Source organism: Echinococcus granulosus, assembly GCF_000524195.1.
Source record: "Echinococcus granulosus chromosome Unknown EG_S00082, whole genome shotgun sequence".
NCBI lineage: Eukaryota > Metazoa > Platyhelminthes > Cestoda > Cyclophyllidea > Taeniidae > Echinococcus > Echinococcus granulosus.
The window spans coordinates 43361-60473 of record NW_020170462.1 but is presented as its reverse complement, the minus strand read 5'-3'; the positions used below and the strand labels follow the sequence as shown (position 1 = coordinate 60473).

At 43.1% G+C, this 17113-nt stretch overlaps 2 protein-coding genes across 2 annotated transcripts; one reads left to right on the top strand and one right to left on the bottom strand. All coding sequences in view use genetic code 11, as the record gives it.

Moving 5' to 3' along the window:
• Window positions 1–1053: 1053 nt before the first annotated feature.
• Window positions 1054–6697, top strand: EGR_07598 (hypothetical protein; the record flags this gene model as incomplete). Its single annotated transcript, XM_024496847.1, has 4 exons — window positions 1054–1125; window positions 5289–5456; window positions 5533–5782; window positions 6543–6697. The coding sequence occupies 4 exons, from the start codon at window positions 1054–1056 to the stop codon at window positions 6695–6697; spliced, it is 645 nt and encodes a 214-aa protein (XP_024348703.1).
• A 2161-nt stretch (window positions 6698–8858) lies between these two features.
• On the bottom strand, window positions 8859–14759 carry EGR_07597 (Selenocysteine-specific elongation factor; the record flags this gene model as incomplete). The annotated part of the gene is made up of 10 exons (XM_024496846.1): window positions 8859–9049; window positions 9155–9395; window positions 10288–10472; window positions 11007–11280; window positions 12108–12191; window positions 13146–13331; window positions 13398–13487; window positions 13619–13788; window positions 13854–14121; window positions 14748–14759. The coding sequence occupies 10 exons, from the start codon at window positions 14757–14759 to the stop codon at window positions 8859–8861; spliced, it is 1701 nt and encodes a 566-aa protein (XP_024348702.1).
• Window positions 14760–17113: the final 2354 nt, after the last annotated feature.

Below are 17113 nucleotides of genomic sequence, written 5' to 3'. Positions count from 1 at the left end.
AGTCTTAGCTCAACAGCTGTGACGTAAGCAGCGTGATTCAAGAAGCATTGTAAGAGCCCCAGGAGCAGCATTGAAGAAGCAATTTTTGTGACTCTTGCAGAGATTGACAGTTCTGCATGCAAGGCTGAAGTTTTCATTGCCTGGTTAATGCCGAGATGAAGTCAAAACCATGGTTTAAACCTTCAAAGGAATGATAACCCAGGTACCTTTTGAATAAGGCATGCTGCTTTTTGATTGTACAAAATTTTCCACGAGTAAACTTTGTATATGATCTTTGCGCAACCCTTGGATTATCTGTAATTACAGCGACTTCGTCAGCGCAACTCAATGCATGACAGCGTTAATGTAGGATATGTCGATGCAGGCACTTTTACAATTATCAACAAACACATTTTCAATCTGCTCTTGAGGCTGTTACACACGCCTCAATGATCACGATGACTACTTCATAACCGTTGAGCTGGAATCCAAGCTATCAGACAGATCGCCATCCCTATGTGGGATTGGCCCACATCCTCTGACCAGTCATGGAGTGGGGCTTAGGGCAACACTTGTGTACTCATGGTGCTGCCCCTGCTCGGTCTGTGGGTATGCTTTTGTGCGTGCTTGGGGCACAGCAACACTTCTCCTGTCTTTGAGAGTTCAGCCTCCATTTCGGTAGCTTGATCTAAAGGACGCAGCTTTGGTGTTCCAACTCTACTGTACGCTGGTAATAAAGTGATTTCCTACACTCTCACGATGCTCAGTTTTGAAACTTTCACTTCGTTATAGTTTTTGATTTTTTCGTAACAAAACACAAGAGTTTGGATTGGTAGGATAAGGTGATGACCAAGTTTAGATAAAGATGTCACTTGAAATTTGACCTTGACTACCCATGTAAAATACCAGGAAATTAAATAGGGACTAAGATAACAATAAGATGGAGCAGTCAAAAGTGTAGTATTCATTGAGGCATTGGGTAAGAGGTACTGTAGATAGAGGAACGGTCTTGTAGTTGGTTGCAGCTTTGGCGGCCTGAGTAGAGAGTAAAGAGGAGTGGAGGTGACTGGCTCAATGGCGGTTCAGTCCGCCGTCTGCGATGCCCGGTCTGCGGCTCAGAGATGTTGGCGGTGGCGAATGGCTACCGTGAGTGGAGGTGAGAGCACTTTAGGCAGTCATAGGTAGACGTGATGAAAAGTATGGTGTGCAGCTGCTTTTTCAGTAGTCGATGCGGACGAGCACATTAACTCACTCCTCCTTTCTTTACCCCAAGTCCGATTTCAGTGCCCCGAATGAATCAGTGTCATGACTATTGTAGCTGCCAGATTGAAGGATTTCTAAAATCCAACAATTGGCCCCACAAAACTGGGGAACTGGTTTTTTGGTGACTTTTGCATTTAGTGGCCTTGGACTCATTGGGATTGTAATAATTACCTTCTTTTGCGTCCCGCAATAAGGTAATGTTGGCATGGATGTTATCGTGGGGGAATTACTCAGGCTTTGCTAGTCTGTGTGCATACGTGTGCGATTGTATTCAGAAGTGGCTTTTAGTTATTAATTCTCTTAAATTAGCCAATAAAATATACGGTGAGTGTGATTATTAGATCCAAATTGCATGAACTGCTCAAGGAACACTTAAATGTCGATGTGGCATGGGACAACACGACGGTTATTGCTTTCATTTGGGATCACTAACAGTGCAAGAGAACATCATCTGCTCTGCAAAGCAGTCATCAGAAATGTCTACAATTGGACAGGTCATTCGACCAGCACGCGTCAGACATGTTCAGGCAAAGAGGCAGGTGCTAAGACTTCTCTTGATCTGCTCGATATGGAAATATAACATTAATCACCGAATTATCCTTAACACAGTAGATCCGGTTGATATTATTTAGTTTCGTTGGATAACAAGTTGATTTCCCCATGAGCACCACATCGGTGACTGTTGATTCGCAGGACTTGGTGGAGGCGCTTTAGCACATTCATCATGCAACATCTCATAACTATTCTTCCAATTGACAAAATTCCGTGCGAAATTTGTTCTACCGTTTGACGAAATGCCAATTCCTGTTATATTTTCATAGCAGGTAGTTAAAATTTTAGCCAGGATGGGGAATCACTATTAGCATTGCATATTTTTACCCCACTCCTCTTTGTGTCGACTTCTCATTTGATAGTGGGGAATCAATGTGAAATTTTCATAACAAGGTTTACCATTAGATTCAATGTGTTAATTTTCCCTTTAAGTAGTATTTACCTCTCTCTTTTTGACAATTACTTTGACCTATGTTGTAGTTAACGGTGCTATAACCCTCCATCTGCGTGCATTTTAGTCAGTATTTCTGGCGCAGTGATTCCTTTCAGCAGGCTCACACCATTGAGGTAGCGACATGATTTTCTCAAAATATCTTTGTCGAATGCGAAACAGTGCTTGGCAGTTTTCTTGATTCGAAGAGCACACAAATTCTGTGATAGAGAAGTCGGCTACAAACACTACCCTGCATAAATTAACGCGGGTTTGGACATGTGCTGTTCAATTTATATGATAAACCCACAACCTTAGGCATACTACTGAAATCGGTCCAATAGGATGTACACGTCCAAACATAATTTCCGATTGACTTAAATTGTCCATATTCCAGCACTATAAGAGGATATCACACCTGCCACATAGGTTGCGTTCCCAGTTCATAGCCCACCCTCGCACTGAAGGAGTGCCACTTGAAATGCATCCCGAGAATCGAATAGGCACTTCCTTGGACTCAACTGGGCGCACCGATTCTAATTCCATCGACCACAACGGAAGACATAACAGTTGTGTCACCGTGCACACATGAATTTTGGGCAATAATAGTGCAAAATCTGGCTTACCTAATAACAATTGCATATACATCATTAGCATAGTATCACATGTGCAGGAAACATAACCCATATTGTAGAAGCCGCTGATATTTGAGTGGAAGCAATGTTGCATTAACACCCACATTTATAACCACAAGATGGGTGCACTTCAACGAAATTTACTTCCTTACTGAAACACACATCAATGACAACGGGTGTCAGCATCCGCTTTAAAAGTGTGCCACCACTCGTATTCAGGTGACAGCTTACGGAGTCTTTCAAATGTGGAACAGACCTTCCCATCTCCTCAAATTACTTACCACTACACTGCGACAACTTTCATCAACAGTGCAAAGTTTGCAGCACTATAAACAGTTGACTTGCATTTGAAATGAGGCTATGGGTGCTGACGCCGTCTGCCTGATACAAGCCTGTCCGTTCGATGTACTGATGCCTTAAAACGAGTTATTTTATTCTTGAATAAGGTGTTTGATTGTGTTACACCACAGCAGTAGACCAAATTTTTAAAATAAACTGATAGGCATAAGGTAGCTGTATCATTCACCTCATTTAATGTTGCTACCTAACGATACACGCTAAATGATTTGGAAATCCACGACAATGTGTTTGACATGGACATGGGTCTCGGTAGGAGCATTTATATTTTATTGCAAAATGCACAAATTCAACAATTTTACACCCCCCATGTCAACAATTACTAGACACTAGAAATGTAGATGGAGAGGTGTAAATAGGAGTGCATACAACAAGGAGTATAAAGACTTAATAAAATGTGAGGACACCACTTTCGATATGATGGATGCCGGTACAAAGGCGGGACTCACACCAAGGCTGATATGATTCCGTACTTCATGACGTGCTATTTCAGCGTAGTGAACAGTGCACAACTCCATTAATAACGTTTAAGCTTTTCATTTTCTAATTTGTGACGCGTTCCTTGCCAGAACACAGTAAACTTCACCTTTATTCCTGTCTATTGCAGCAGAGCCCCCGGACGAATTGACATGTGTAAAGTGCTAAACAACAAAATAAGTTAATTTGCATACCTGCTAATGTAAAAGAATGATTCAAATGTTAATTCCTGTAAAAGCGGTACAGTGGTAGGAAATTTGAGGAGATGTGAATGTCTGCCCCACAGTCAAGCGACTCCATCAGTTGTTACCTAAATTCATGTGGTGATACCCGTTTGAGGTGGACGAGAACTACCGCACTGTTGGAAGTTAAATCCCATTGAAGTACACACACAACTCAAGTATAAAAACGTGGTTTCTGTTCGGCTGCTTCATTGGAGTACACATTGGCTAAAGTCCTCACTGTATATTAGCTTAAGTATCTCTGGTGCATGCATGATGTAGAAAGTTTTCCAATTGTGTGATTTCAATCATCTGCTTGTGCTTTGTTTTAGTAAAGTAGATTCTGCATGACTACTGACTTGCATTCAAATGTTATCTCTTCTGCTAATCCCATTTGAGCAAACACATATGGAGGATATCAGAGTGGGCATAGATAGGCCAAGTTGATAACCTGTGTGTTGGTTGAAGGCGTCGCTGCATTGTCGCTTAGATATCTGTGACGTCTGCATGATGTTTTGGTTTAGACTTACTTGTGCATGTGTTTCTCTACGATTACAGACTTGACTTTGCATCAGATCTGAGCTAGACTTCTCGACTTCAAATGATCCACCTTAGTCTACATAATGAAAAATCAACTAGTTGACGCATATGGAAGTAAGTGGGATTTTGCCGGATTTTTCAAGTCTATTTATACCTTTTTAGACACCCGTATATAAGTGTTCCCTTTTGCCTTTAGCTATATCTACACATGCAGCCTTGTTTATGTATTTTAATTCATTTAAATGCAAAAGCATCCACACAAGAAAATTAATATCAGCTAAATTTTGTTTTCATGCGTCCATTTACGCTTACCTAGGTGTTCGTCTATTCTTTCCCACAATGCTTCTACACCCCTGTTCCTACAAATTAAAACTAGTCAATATACGTATCCATAAAAATATCAAATTTTAATTTGCATCAAAAAATTGCCCACTTAAGAGGAGATTTTTACTCCATTTTGATGTCAACAAAGGACATATACTAGTGCTCACATTCTACGCCTCTTCGTACCCTCTCCTTCTTCCCAGCCAACTACATATACACACTTCCATAACATTACGTTTCAAATCACCTTCACTTTCAGGTCATCACGTCCAACTTTTCCGCTCCCTTCCCCCTCTACACCTCATCCTCAATATTCCATCCTGCTTTAGGTTTACGTAAACTAGGTAGAAGGCACTCTGGCCATTACAAAATTGCACAACTTTATTTGGCAAATACCGGCAATGGCAGGTAAAGTGGTGGTCAATACAAGCAGATCCGTTAACACCACTTGGACTGCTTCACCCATTACCATCGTTCACTCTGCAGCCACTACGCCACACTTTTTTGCAGGTACAAGCCAAACATTCCTCTTCACTTCTTCTTGATATCTATCATACCCAGTTGACTTCATCATCCTCTGCATCACTAACCGTCTCCTTGTTACAGCACTTCTTCGCGATACCCTTCTACACCTCTATGACAGGTGGAGTTGACATGCCTTCAATTGTGCCTTTGTTCGTGTGACACAGATTTATCTTGGCCTCGTTCCTCCAACGTGACGTAATACACCCTCACCTTACACACGTTCCATCAGCTCCGTGTCACAATTTTCTCACCCGCTCATAAGGCTCACTACTGCATCACCGTCACCCTGAATTTGACGGTTTGCAGTTCCCAAGTCGAACACAACTGTCCTTCTGATTTCGCGACTACACTTTCCGCTGCTTCCGTCTCCATACGTATTGGAGAGCAATCCTTCTCACTTGGGCTTACCTACTGTGGCTGTCGATGTGTCAGTTCCCTTGCAAAAAGTAATGCTCACCCACGAGCTGCAGAACAATACAGTAGGTGTGGGCATTGAAATCCACGTTTTAATTGGGGCGACAGTCCATCCAACTAGTTGTTTCATAAAAAAGGAGGTAAGAAGGTAGCAAGTGAGTTTATGCGTAGCCTAGTGGAAATGCAGACTTGCCCGGTACTTTAGATTGGAATAAAAAGCGCTGATCTTTTGTCCAGGCAATATGCTGGCACCGTTAGGGTGACCGAAGCAAACAATGCCCCTCCGTTTTAAAATAAGTCCACCACAAACTCAATTGTAATTCACAGAGGCTTCGTTTGGACTGTGATCGTACAACATGAATCGGTCATCTGGCAGTCGTTTAATGGTGGCGTGATTGCGTGAAATCATGCTTTTGTTGATAGTGCTTCCAGCGTGATAATAAGGCAAATCTGTGGTGTTTCGACGACCACTTGTGATCACTTGTTGCCGTGCTTTCAACTCAATCAACCTTGGATGGTGGTAACACCTAGCTGACTCCCTGCAGCATATACTCTCCACCTCTTCGCCAATCCACAATAAATTTGAATAAGCCATTGTTTTGGAAATAGGGCAGATCTGTGTTTGAGAGGGGAAATTTACAATTGTGGTTAGTGTACATCAATATCCCCCTCGCACGGATGATGGCGGATTCAAACAGCCTGAGTCAGAAATGAATAGGGATTAGAAGACTGCAACCGGAATTCAACTTGTAGATTAAGAGCGCTTGCTAAATTGTTGCCCTACAAACAAAGGCGAATGACCAAATATGGTCTTTACTGGGGAAGATCAATCTCTAGATCTTCAAATCATCCATGTGATTGGTCTGCGTCGACCAACCAACCGAACGACCACCCCACATCGATTGGCCACTTTGGGTGTGATTCGCGGCCACCCCTTGTCCACGCTCCTATTGTCGCTGCTCGGTCTGCGTGGCTACTAGCACCACCTTGGCACCATTGTCGAAAGGACGTAGCTTCAGTCTTTTAGCCCCTCTGTACGCTGAAAGTAACGCATTTTCCTACACTTCTCTGCCTTCAACTCTATAAAGGGCGCTTTCCCATCCTGTACATGTAATGGTAGGCCATAGGAAATTTCTACCATATCAGTAGACTTCTTCCGCTAGTTTAAAGCTTTAATCCACATCTCTACGCAACTTTTTATGCCTATAAGTGGAGATGCAACCGTTTGAGGTGTATGTCTGATCGAAAATTTTGTAAATACACCAAATTGACACTCATGTGTTATTAGGTTTTAATATCTATCGGCATTTTCATTTGTGTGAGTCAATTCCAACGAAAAGGGCAGGAAGATATGAAACGGGATTTTAATTTGACAATGGAAAACGAGAAGTGACTGTCCGCTACTGCAGCATCATGGGCACACACCATGGGTGGCCGTGAACCACGCTCAAAGGGGCCAATAAATGAGAGGCGGTCTGCCGGTGGATCGATGCAGACCAAGCGGCAACCATGAACGGAGATCTGGCGCCTGACTTTCGCTCACCAGTGACCATATTTGGCCATTTCAATCTCTTTATAAGACAACTATTTTGCGAGTAAATTTTATCTTCAAGTCGCCTGCTCCCCAATCTCATTCGATGACACTTCATGTCTAACGTCCCTCCGTTTGTAGTGACGGTGGTGGAGGCTGTGCCCTACGGCTGCTAGGCAAGCGCCGTCTTTTGAAAAGCGGTTTTCGCTGCCTCAAGAGCAAATCTGTAGCGATGCTTACCGTGTAACTTGAGATGACTGATAAGTCGGCGTGGATACTTAGGGGTGTCAATAATCGGCGAAATTAACTTATTATAAAGTAAATCCAAAGCAGACAAGTCATCATGACCTCGGGAGGCTAGTTATGCAATCAGTTAGCCGAGCAAGGTTGAGATGAGTTTATAACCATGGTTTATCAATTTAAGGCTAGAATGTTCTACAGGCCTTTTGTGTGCTCTTTGCTGCCCTGCAGGTCTGTCAAAAGTCACTATGAAAGGCTCCACGGCATACACTCATTGGCGGTCAAAAACTAATTTCATGGCTATGAATGGTCTTTGTCAAATTATCGGAGCCTGACAAAGCACAGCGGACTGGACAACTCAGCTTAACACAAGACAACACATTCGCTCAAAGATAATGCAACTCTCCATGATGCACAACGAATCGCAGTGATGGAGCGGTGAAGTCATCGTAGAGGAAAATGATTGAGTTCCCTCTTTTCCCGAAAAGTCAAAATAATCCCCAGACTCGCAGTTTACGATATGCTATCCCGTTCGAAGGTAGGTGGTCGCGACTGACACTACCCAGACCAGCGTAAATGTACTAACAGTAGCGTGTCCACTTGCAGAGAGTGAACTTCAAAAATAACAAACCTGTCAGTGAACTTAAAGAGGCAGAGGGATCCGCGTGACCTAGACGATGTGAAATGGGTTCAGTCGCCTATGACTGTGGCGTACGATTTTATATTGGATCTCCAGACCTGACAAACAAAGCCAAAACTACCAAACCGGAAATCTGCTCGAAGAGGAAGGCCGTTGACCAGATGAGGATAGCCACTGGTAAGGTCAGCTCAGCTCATGCATGCGATTGGTCTACACCGATCGACTGACCACCTCTCATCGATTAGCCGCTCTCAGTGTAGTTCAAGGCCAGCCCTCGCGTACGTCCGTGCCGCTGCTGCCACTGCTCCTCGGTCTGTTTATGTGCGTGGGTGCATGTCTGTGTCGCAATGCCTCCGTTGGTTCTGCCACTGTCTCGTTGGCGAAATTGGAATAACTTGGCTTTGGTATTTTATTCACTCCTAATACCTTCAGCTCTACGTCTTTAGCTCTATGGTAATCGCTTCCACCAATGTTCACGAGTCTTGTCCCCGCGATCTCCATTTGCCCACCTAGCAGAACACGAGAGACATGATGGGATGATGACAAAGTTTCGATGTTGCCCTTAAACCGCTACCATTGAAAGTGTGCCGCGGATTGCGCCCCACAAGGTTAAGTTCAGCACAATGAAGCAATGAGAGCTCATTACTTTAGTAATAAAGTGAAGCTATTACGAATTAGTGAGCAAATTTCCGTTGAAATGGATGCAGATAGAAGGGAAGTTGCAAGTAAATTACTGAACAAAGCGTTTAGTAGCGTCGAAGACGTGTTTCTTAAAGTTTAGTGTCACTACGAGATGCCCACTAAGCTTGTTGGCGGCAGTGATAGCGTCGGCATTTGCATTTTCCGCTGTCGTGGCTTCTTTGGACAGCTTCTTACCCGCCTTCCCACTAAATCGTTTCACCAAGGCGTCTGGAAGATCAGCTAGGAGACCCAAAAACGCATATTTAAACGAATATGTCATTGAATAAGAAGACAGATAAGGAATTTTAAAATTAAAATAGTCTTAGAGGGAAGGAAGTAGCTCACCGGAGAGTCGAATACGACACTTTCCACTGCGCCCAAAGCTACCTTCTACTACACCCGGGATGGAATCCGCGTTGTCGCCCTCAGTTGTAGCAAGGGTGGAGGAGGGAAGGAAGGTGACAGTAACAGCAAGGCCGGTGAAGAGTTCCCAATTGGTTTCAGCCTTAAAAAGATCCCTCACAATGCAGTGCCGTGGGTCTACAACTCGTTCTACTTCACCCCGTCGTTGTTTGTGTCGATAGACCTGTCGGTGCAACCAATCACACAGTGATTTGCAATTCGGACGGTTGGGTTTCACAAGAGATTTGCCTACTTGGATCTCTCAGTTACTCCGCTGCAAGTAGTGGCAGTCAAAAACGCGCAAATGGAACTACAAATCGCAATATGTATCGTAAACTTATTTGAAAACGAGGCCTCAACTAAGTATAAATAAGTTAGACTTCAAGTACCATTTGGTCTCCTTTCGATTTAACAAGGTAGGCTTAGCTACTGGATGAAGTGATTCAAGAATTTTGTTCTTTCCTAATTTCATCCGACCCTTTAATTTGAGGACGGAAAAGAGTGCATGACCCATTCTATTCCACGAATGAAGCATATTTTGACAGAAATTACTACATATTCTAATAACTGGCTCCCCACCTCTTCTAGGTTAGACCGTTTGAATTGCTGTGTCCGAAGCGTCAATGAGAGTCACCAGCAGGCGTGCCTTAATTCCAGGGACCTTTTAATATCCCATAGTAATTATGTATTCAATAAGTAAAAATTACAAATGTTATATTTCAAGGAGATTATGCCAAATTGTGTTAAGATCCAGCCGTCTTTACCCGGATATTACAGAAGTCACTGAAGGGATTTTCTGGAAGAAACAGTTCGCTAATTAAATGAGGCTCTAGATCAAAAATATGCACAACTTTCAAAGTTAACCAGAAGGGATCATGATGCCCATTTGAGTAGACAGTCAGAAGAAAGGGCGAGGGCTGTGTTATGTAGAGAGGTAACTGGGAAGCAAAAGTGTATCCACCGATCCATCTATGCATCACATAATCGCCTATTCAATGGAATTTTTACGCTTTCACCCCTTCTGATCACCTACTGATCTACCCCAAGATAAGTGGAATAAGAAATCAGCGACTCACCGAGAGAGAAGTGCGACACTCCTGAGATGAGGCGAAGACGCGGGCGACGGTGCCATAAAAGGCAAGACGACAGCTGGACGAGAGGGGATCGGTGTCGAGACGCGACCCAATCACAACTCCAGCCATGGGTGCTACTACTGGTGCATCAAACTCCAACACCATCTCCCTAGCTTCGCCCACACCATCTTACAAAGAGACGCAAAAAGTAGTTGGATGTTCATCTTGCGACACTTATAAAACGATAACATTTATGTGGGTGGATATTATAGTATATAGACTCGATACTCGGACCGAAGAAAAAACCATGCCCACTTTCCAGTCAACTCATTCTAGTAAACATTCCGAGGACTCAAAAAATTCATCTACCTGGGGTTCGGAGGAACTTTAAAAGCACAGAAATACTAGATTTGATGAAATGACTTCATTCATAACATCATGTAGATTAAGAAAGAAGTGTATTACCAACGTAACCTGTGAATAGTCTACGAATTGGCAACTTTGAACTACCTAACATATCGGCAAAGTTAGTGACAGCAATGAAGAAAAGTGTAGGAACACTTTTTGGTAGCAAAATTAAATAGCCAGTGTGCAATCGAAATTGGCAAAGAGCTACAATGAAGTTGTTGCACCTGGATTCCACCAAGCATCGACAGCATAGGGAAAACGAAACCATGACATTTACTACCAACAGCACCATAAAGAACGAGGTGACTAATTACCCTTATCATGGAGTTCCTCGACGTATTCAAACTCCTCCTCCGCCTTCGTCTCCTCCACCCGGCGAAGACAGGTGATACGTGCGAGAACGGTGTCCTGTCCAATAGAGACATGGAAACGCTGTTTACTGCACACGTCGCCCTTGAAATAGGCAATTCGTGCCACTCCTGTAAGGAGACAGGCCTGGCACGCCGAGAGACTGTCCGGTGCGGCCAGATAGCCGCGCTCCATCACACTGGGGTCCAACTGGGTTACGCATATACCTGCGCGATCACCCTGATAAAGAAGCAAGAGGAGGTTTAAGCCAATGGGAAAAGCGCAACGTCCCATAGCATGAAACGGATTTAATGTGAGAAAATTATAAGGGGTTTTAAAACTTTTACCACTTGCCGTAAACAACCGGGAAGGAATAAGGAGTAGCGATCAACTACTTTCAAATGCCCCTGTTGTAAAATCATCCATACAGGTAACGATTGTTATTAGCACACAGAATATGGATGTGGATTTTGCTCTCAAATTTTACTAAAGATAAGCAACGACCTGTCACTACGCTAGCCACCACAGAGACGTGCCATCAGCACTAAACTATCTTTGCCTGAGTGTGAGCTCATGGTAGATAAATTTATCTTTCGTAGAATCGTAAACGAGGCAACCAAGAATTCACTAAAAGTGTTTTGATATGTTAGGTGCAGAGCGCTCCGACATCCAACCGGTTGCAGCCGCGACCATAAGGAATAAAGAAGTACTTCTGAAAGCGATTTGCAAAACTAGGTAGAGAAATTATAGGAAAGCTGAAGAACCCTCCACCGCCTACGATCAGGCGGATGCCTATGCAAGTGCTAAAAGAGGACAAATTCGCGTGCTTAGATACCAGTGCCAGAAAGCAGGTATTTACATCCACCGGTTAGTGGCGAATTGAGACCTGAATTAAACAAGATAACAAGATTTCGTGTCTATTTTTTGGCATTGGAACTAAGCAAAGCCTAGGTATCCAGCATTCTCGATCGTCACAATAAACCGATAATTTTTTTATGAGATCCTAATTCCTGTCCAACGAATCACACTTAAAGTTCACCTAACAGCTCCTTATAAAAATGGCTTACAGGACTGATTTCTTCGATGGGATTCCGAAACATCTGTATGGACTTGATCTTCTTCTTCAGTTTTTCCTGAGGGATCTCCACGGTCTATAATTAGAATAAAATACCTAAACATCTCCTAAGGCGCACATGGTGAAGTCCTTCTTCAAGCAAAACCTATTCAACTCCAAACTCGTTAGATCTAAAACGACTTCTCGGTGTATGGATACTGCTAACCCTTAGGGGACTTACAAATTATGCCCAGCCAGGCTTGAAAGTGTCTACTTAAATGCCATCAGCGGCGACATCAACCGTGTGTTCTTATATCAACCGTTCGCTGAAAAGTCCAAGACGTTGGCCGTTTCTACGCCACTTAGTCTCATGGGAATTGCTCTCAACATCTGTAAGATCTATACCAATGTTTAGCCAAGATAAGGGTTGTCGATATGTATGTAGGACACAAGGGCGAAAAATACAGGTAATCATTACAGTTAACGGAATCTAGGAACGTTACAAGGAGCGCTGCTGAACAGTATCAATGCAGCGATGACAAGTGTGGAAGGAAGAGAAGTTTAAACTTTGAAAATCTACCATGCGCCAAGCATTTATTAAATGGGTTTACCATTAGAACAGATGCTCCTATGATAAGGGATTGATACCCCTCGGTGTTTAACGCCATCCAGAACGGATATGTCACCTAAATGGGCTTTTCGTCACATCCTACCAACGCAAGATATGATAGGTGAATCATGTCGAAACCTCTAAGACACAACAATGCTAATGCATTCGGAAGTTCTTGACCTGTGATAAGCAAATGTAACAATGCTCAAAGGAACACAAAAGCTGCGTAGTAGGATACTATTTTGACATCAAGGTGGCAGTGACTCAACGTCGAGCTAATTCTTTCTTAATGATTTAGAAATATAGCACCAGATAAAAAGAGCAGTATAAAAATCCAACGGTACTGCAAGAACTCGAGCTGTTACGGCTGTTACAGCTACCTTACGTGCAAGACTTTGTGTCATAATGAATAAGGCAATTCTAGAGCCGTTCAAGCAATACCTCACCGACACGAATGCAGCCACGAAGAACAGTGCCAGTGAGAACGGTTCCTTGACCAGACTTGGAGAAACAGTGGTCTACAGCGAATAGAAACGGAAGATTTGCCAGTTCACTGCGTTTCTCTCGTGGGTCAGGAATGCTGGTAAGGAGGGTTGAAATCAATTCATCCATTCCCTCGCCGGTTGGCTGAAATAAAACACATCAGCTAATGAAGGGTGAGGGTGGAAAAGTGGAATTATCATGCGCACGCACCACTTCAACTTTTTGAATTGCTGAGACGGCAACGATTGGTGCGTCTTTAAACTTTGTTGATTGTAGTGTCTTTGAAACACGCAACTTCATCTATACAATCAACAGAGCAAAGAAAAGGGATCTGGTAATTCAATATAATCACGGTCGTCATTACAAGCAGTAATTACAACTACAACAACCACTGAAACAACTAGCATTTCATAAAACTGAGTAGCACAAACTTTGGCAATTTTCGCATCGCGTTCTTCTGGAGGAATCAGATCGACTTTGTTGAGAACGACCACTAAAGCATCACAAGTGAGTTCACCAATGACAAGGCACTCCGCAGTCTGTGTCTGAAAGCCCTTATTGACATCCACTACGAGGAGCATCAGATCGATTATGTGGGTGCCTAGAACGGTAGTGACTGGTAAAGGGGCAAATATACAAGTGGTACGAGGAATTGTAGACACTCACCACAAATAATTGTTCGAATGAGGGAGGCATGGCCAGGACAGTCAACAAGAGTGATTTGGATAGCGTCTGAGGGTTCAAGGTGGGGAGGAATATTCTTTTCCACCTTGAAAGACGAGAATCCTAAATCAAGGGTGATTCCGCGTTTTTGGCTTTGAGGGTTTTTATCAAATGCAGCGGTACTAGCTACTGTGCTCAAGGCCTTTGACAGAGTAGTCTTTCCTGAATCAACGTGGCCAAGAACTCCGACGTTCACATTTAGCAACATCCACTGGGAAACGTGAACAAAATAAAGCTAGAAACCGATTCATTAAGGCAGCAAATAATGCGACCGAATACAAAAGTCAATCATAAAAATACCATTGAATCTAATGTAGACCAGGAGTCGAACAGGATGATAAGGAGTTTGTAAGAGACAAATAGGGAGAAAGCAGCATAACATAACTAAGAATAAGAGGCAGGTCCCCACCAAATCAAGATGCGGCGCTCCAGCGATTCGAAATGTCTCTATCCAATGTAATAAGGTAAAACTATTTCCGTTGTCAAAATGTCTATCTGTATAATAATAAAGCGACATCCTCAATTTTTAATGGTATTTTTTTATAAATCGGCTGGAACAATTTTGGGGCATTTGCTAAGTTAGGCACGCATCAATATTTAGGGCATCGCTGTAATTTAGTCAGATGGTTATTTTACAAATGGAACAACATCTCTAATTTGGTAAAATAGGTCACTGATTGGTTTTACATTTGACAATGAACGCACAGAAAAGCAAGGTAACGATGAACCGGGGACCAGTTCTATTTTAATTAAACTTTCATGTGAAAAAGCAACTAGTTCAATCAATTTCGTGGTACCGTATTCATTGTTTCACCCAAGAAGTCCAAAGGCTCGTACCTTTGCAAACATTGGTGATGCATGCACACTTTTAATCTGGCACACAGTAGTACGATTGTGGTGACCCATTTTTCCCTAGGTGGCCACACGCATGCCTGCAGAACTCTGTCGCCGAAGGTAAGCACAACCTGAAAATATAGGGGGTCCGGAAGTTCTAAGCTATTTTTTCTGGTTAACGACCTGCCTAATCCGATCCAGCTGCTTAACTTGGAGGTCAATGTGTGTTGTGGCCAAGCGCCTGCATCTATTTCAAGCAGAAATATCTTACTGATGGCCGAAGAAGGCATGATACTCGCGTTAAATGTATATATTATTAACGCATAGTAAGGCTTGGGACTACCGGCCTGGCCTAAAGGCCAGCCTACTATGCGAAGGTATAATCGCAGAACACTTAATTGGCCCTTAACAAAATAGGGACTTAAAAAATTAACGTATCACATTATACTCTACCTCTTCCCGATGCAGAAAATTGACTAAGTTCCGGTGTTCTTATGTGGCCTCAATCCTAGAATTTTCCGCGACTTCATAAAATGTACGCATCTCTAACTAGGTTGGATGGAGCTTTGATAAACCCTAATTGTGAGTGCCCCATGGATCGAGTTCTAAGAATTTGGGTTCGTTGGTCAATAAGTCCAGTCAAAAATGTAGCTCGTCTGCATGCAGTACTTCCACCTACGCACTCACCCGTGCATCGACAAGAAGAACATAATGCTGCCCCCGGGTTAGTGTTGAAGACGCAGTAAGGCATACCTGTGTAGAATAAGGCCTTATAATGTGTATAGAGTGATTGGCTGATTGTAGGCATTGAAGGGACTCCGATGACACTGAAGTGACATAATTCAGGTCCAAATCGAGAAGCTTGAAGTCTTCAAATCTTTCATTGCTTAATTAAAAGGGATATTGAATATCTTTTTGTCTTCGACAATTCACCAGGTGAGAGAGGTTTGAATATGAGGCATTGTAAAATACAACTTTATCCACCTTAGCGGAGTGTGAAGAGGAGTGGGAGTGATTGGCTGACTTGGGGTTCAGTCTGTATGCATAGCACATATTAATGGAGGGTCCGATGAAAGTCCAGAGAGGTTTTTGTGGCATGTTGGTGATTGCAGTGATGCTGACGATGCTGGTGGCGATTGAATACGGTGGTTTGTGGTGGTGGGATCACTTGTGGCAAAGAGTTGTGTAGGCACAGTGAAAAGACACAGAGTGTGGCTGCCCTCCAGACAGTCGATGAAGGTGCAACTCTAGTGAACGGACTCTCGACGCATGCGAAAACCCTCTTCAGCTTACTCCACATTTGTCAGGAACTGGTGTTTGTGTGTGCGAGGCTGGATCCTATTGCGCTGGCAATCGGAGTAGTTCGGGAACAGGGTCTTCCCTACCGACGTGCTTGTTTGACGATAGAGGTGAATGAGTTGTAGCTACCGATTAAAGGAAATACTGGGGCAGAGGATAACGGAGATACGGATACGACGCGTGGTGAGTGACAGCCTCCTGGTGAAAGAAGACAAGAGGGAAGTTCCCTTCGTCCCTATTCTTAATATAGCATTTCGATTGATGTTAGCCTTCTATTGAATAGAAAAGCATATTAATTCTGTCTATGCGTGATTTTGGACAAGCAAAGGAATTGAAGGAGATGTCTTGAAATTGGCTCAAGATTGAATCAATGTCTCCTGAAAAGCCATATTTTCATTAAGGGGACTGTGGTGGACAGCAGAGGATTGGAGCCTTGATAAACATGGCATGCTGTGCTCGAAACTAAAAAAGTAATGGTAGGTGTGAGGTTGAAGGTTGATGTAGTTGTTGAGGTCGAGATTGTGACTGTTTTTTAACGGGTGAGTAGCGCCATCCTGTGAATTTTCTGCGTAAGCACACCATTCTCAAATTGTGTTTATTTTCCCTCGCCTCAAGTCACGTCTCCTTCACGTTTCGCAGTCCAATTGTCTCGGAAATATCACTGCCACGACTGCCGTGGCGAATAGGTTAAAAGATTTCACAGAGAAGGTTTTAAGTCTTTCCTTGAAATTTAACACTTAGCCGGCGACTTTTATGTGCGGTAGCCATGAGCGGAGTCAATTTGACTGGCTTTTACTCTTACGCTGCACATGAAAAGTACACGGAAGAATGGAGGTTATTGCGTTATTTTCTTGCTTTTGACAGTGTGTGAGGTTGCGTGTACATGCATTTAGAAATTGGCATTAATTAACGTCTCTCTTGTCAGTGAGTGCGACGCAAAAGGCATTGTCGTGGATTGTATCAAACAGGCGAGTGGTTAGTTTCTGAATCGTTCCAAATTTCTCAAATTGACTTTAGCGACAACTCCAAAATCAGTAGAATTCATGTAAGTAGGGATTTCAAGTTGCCTC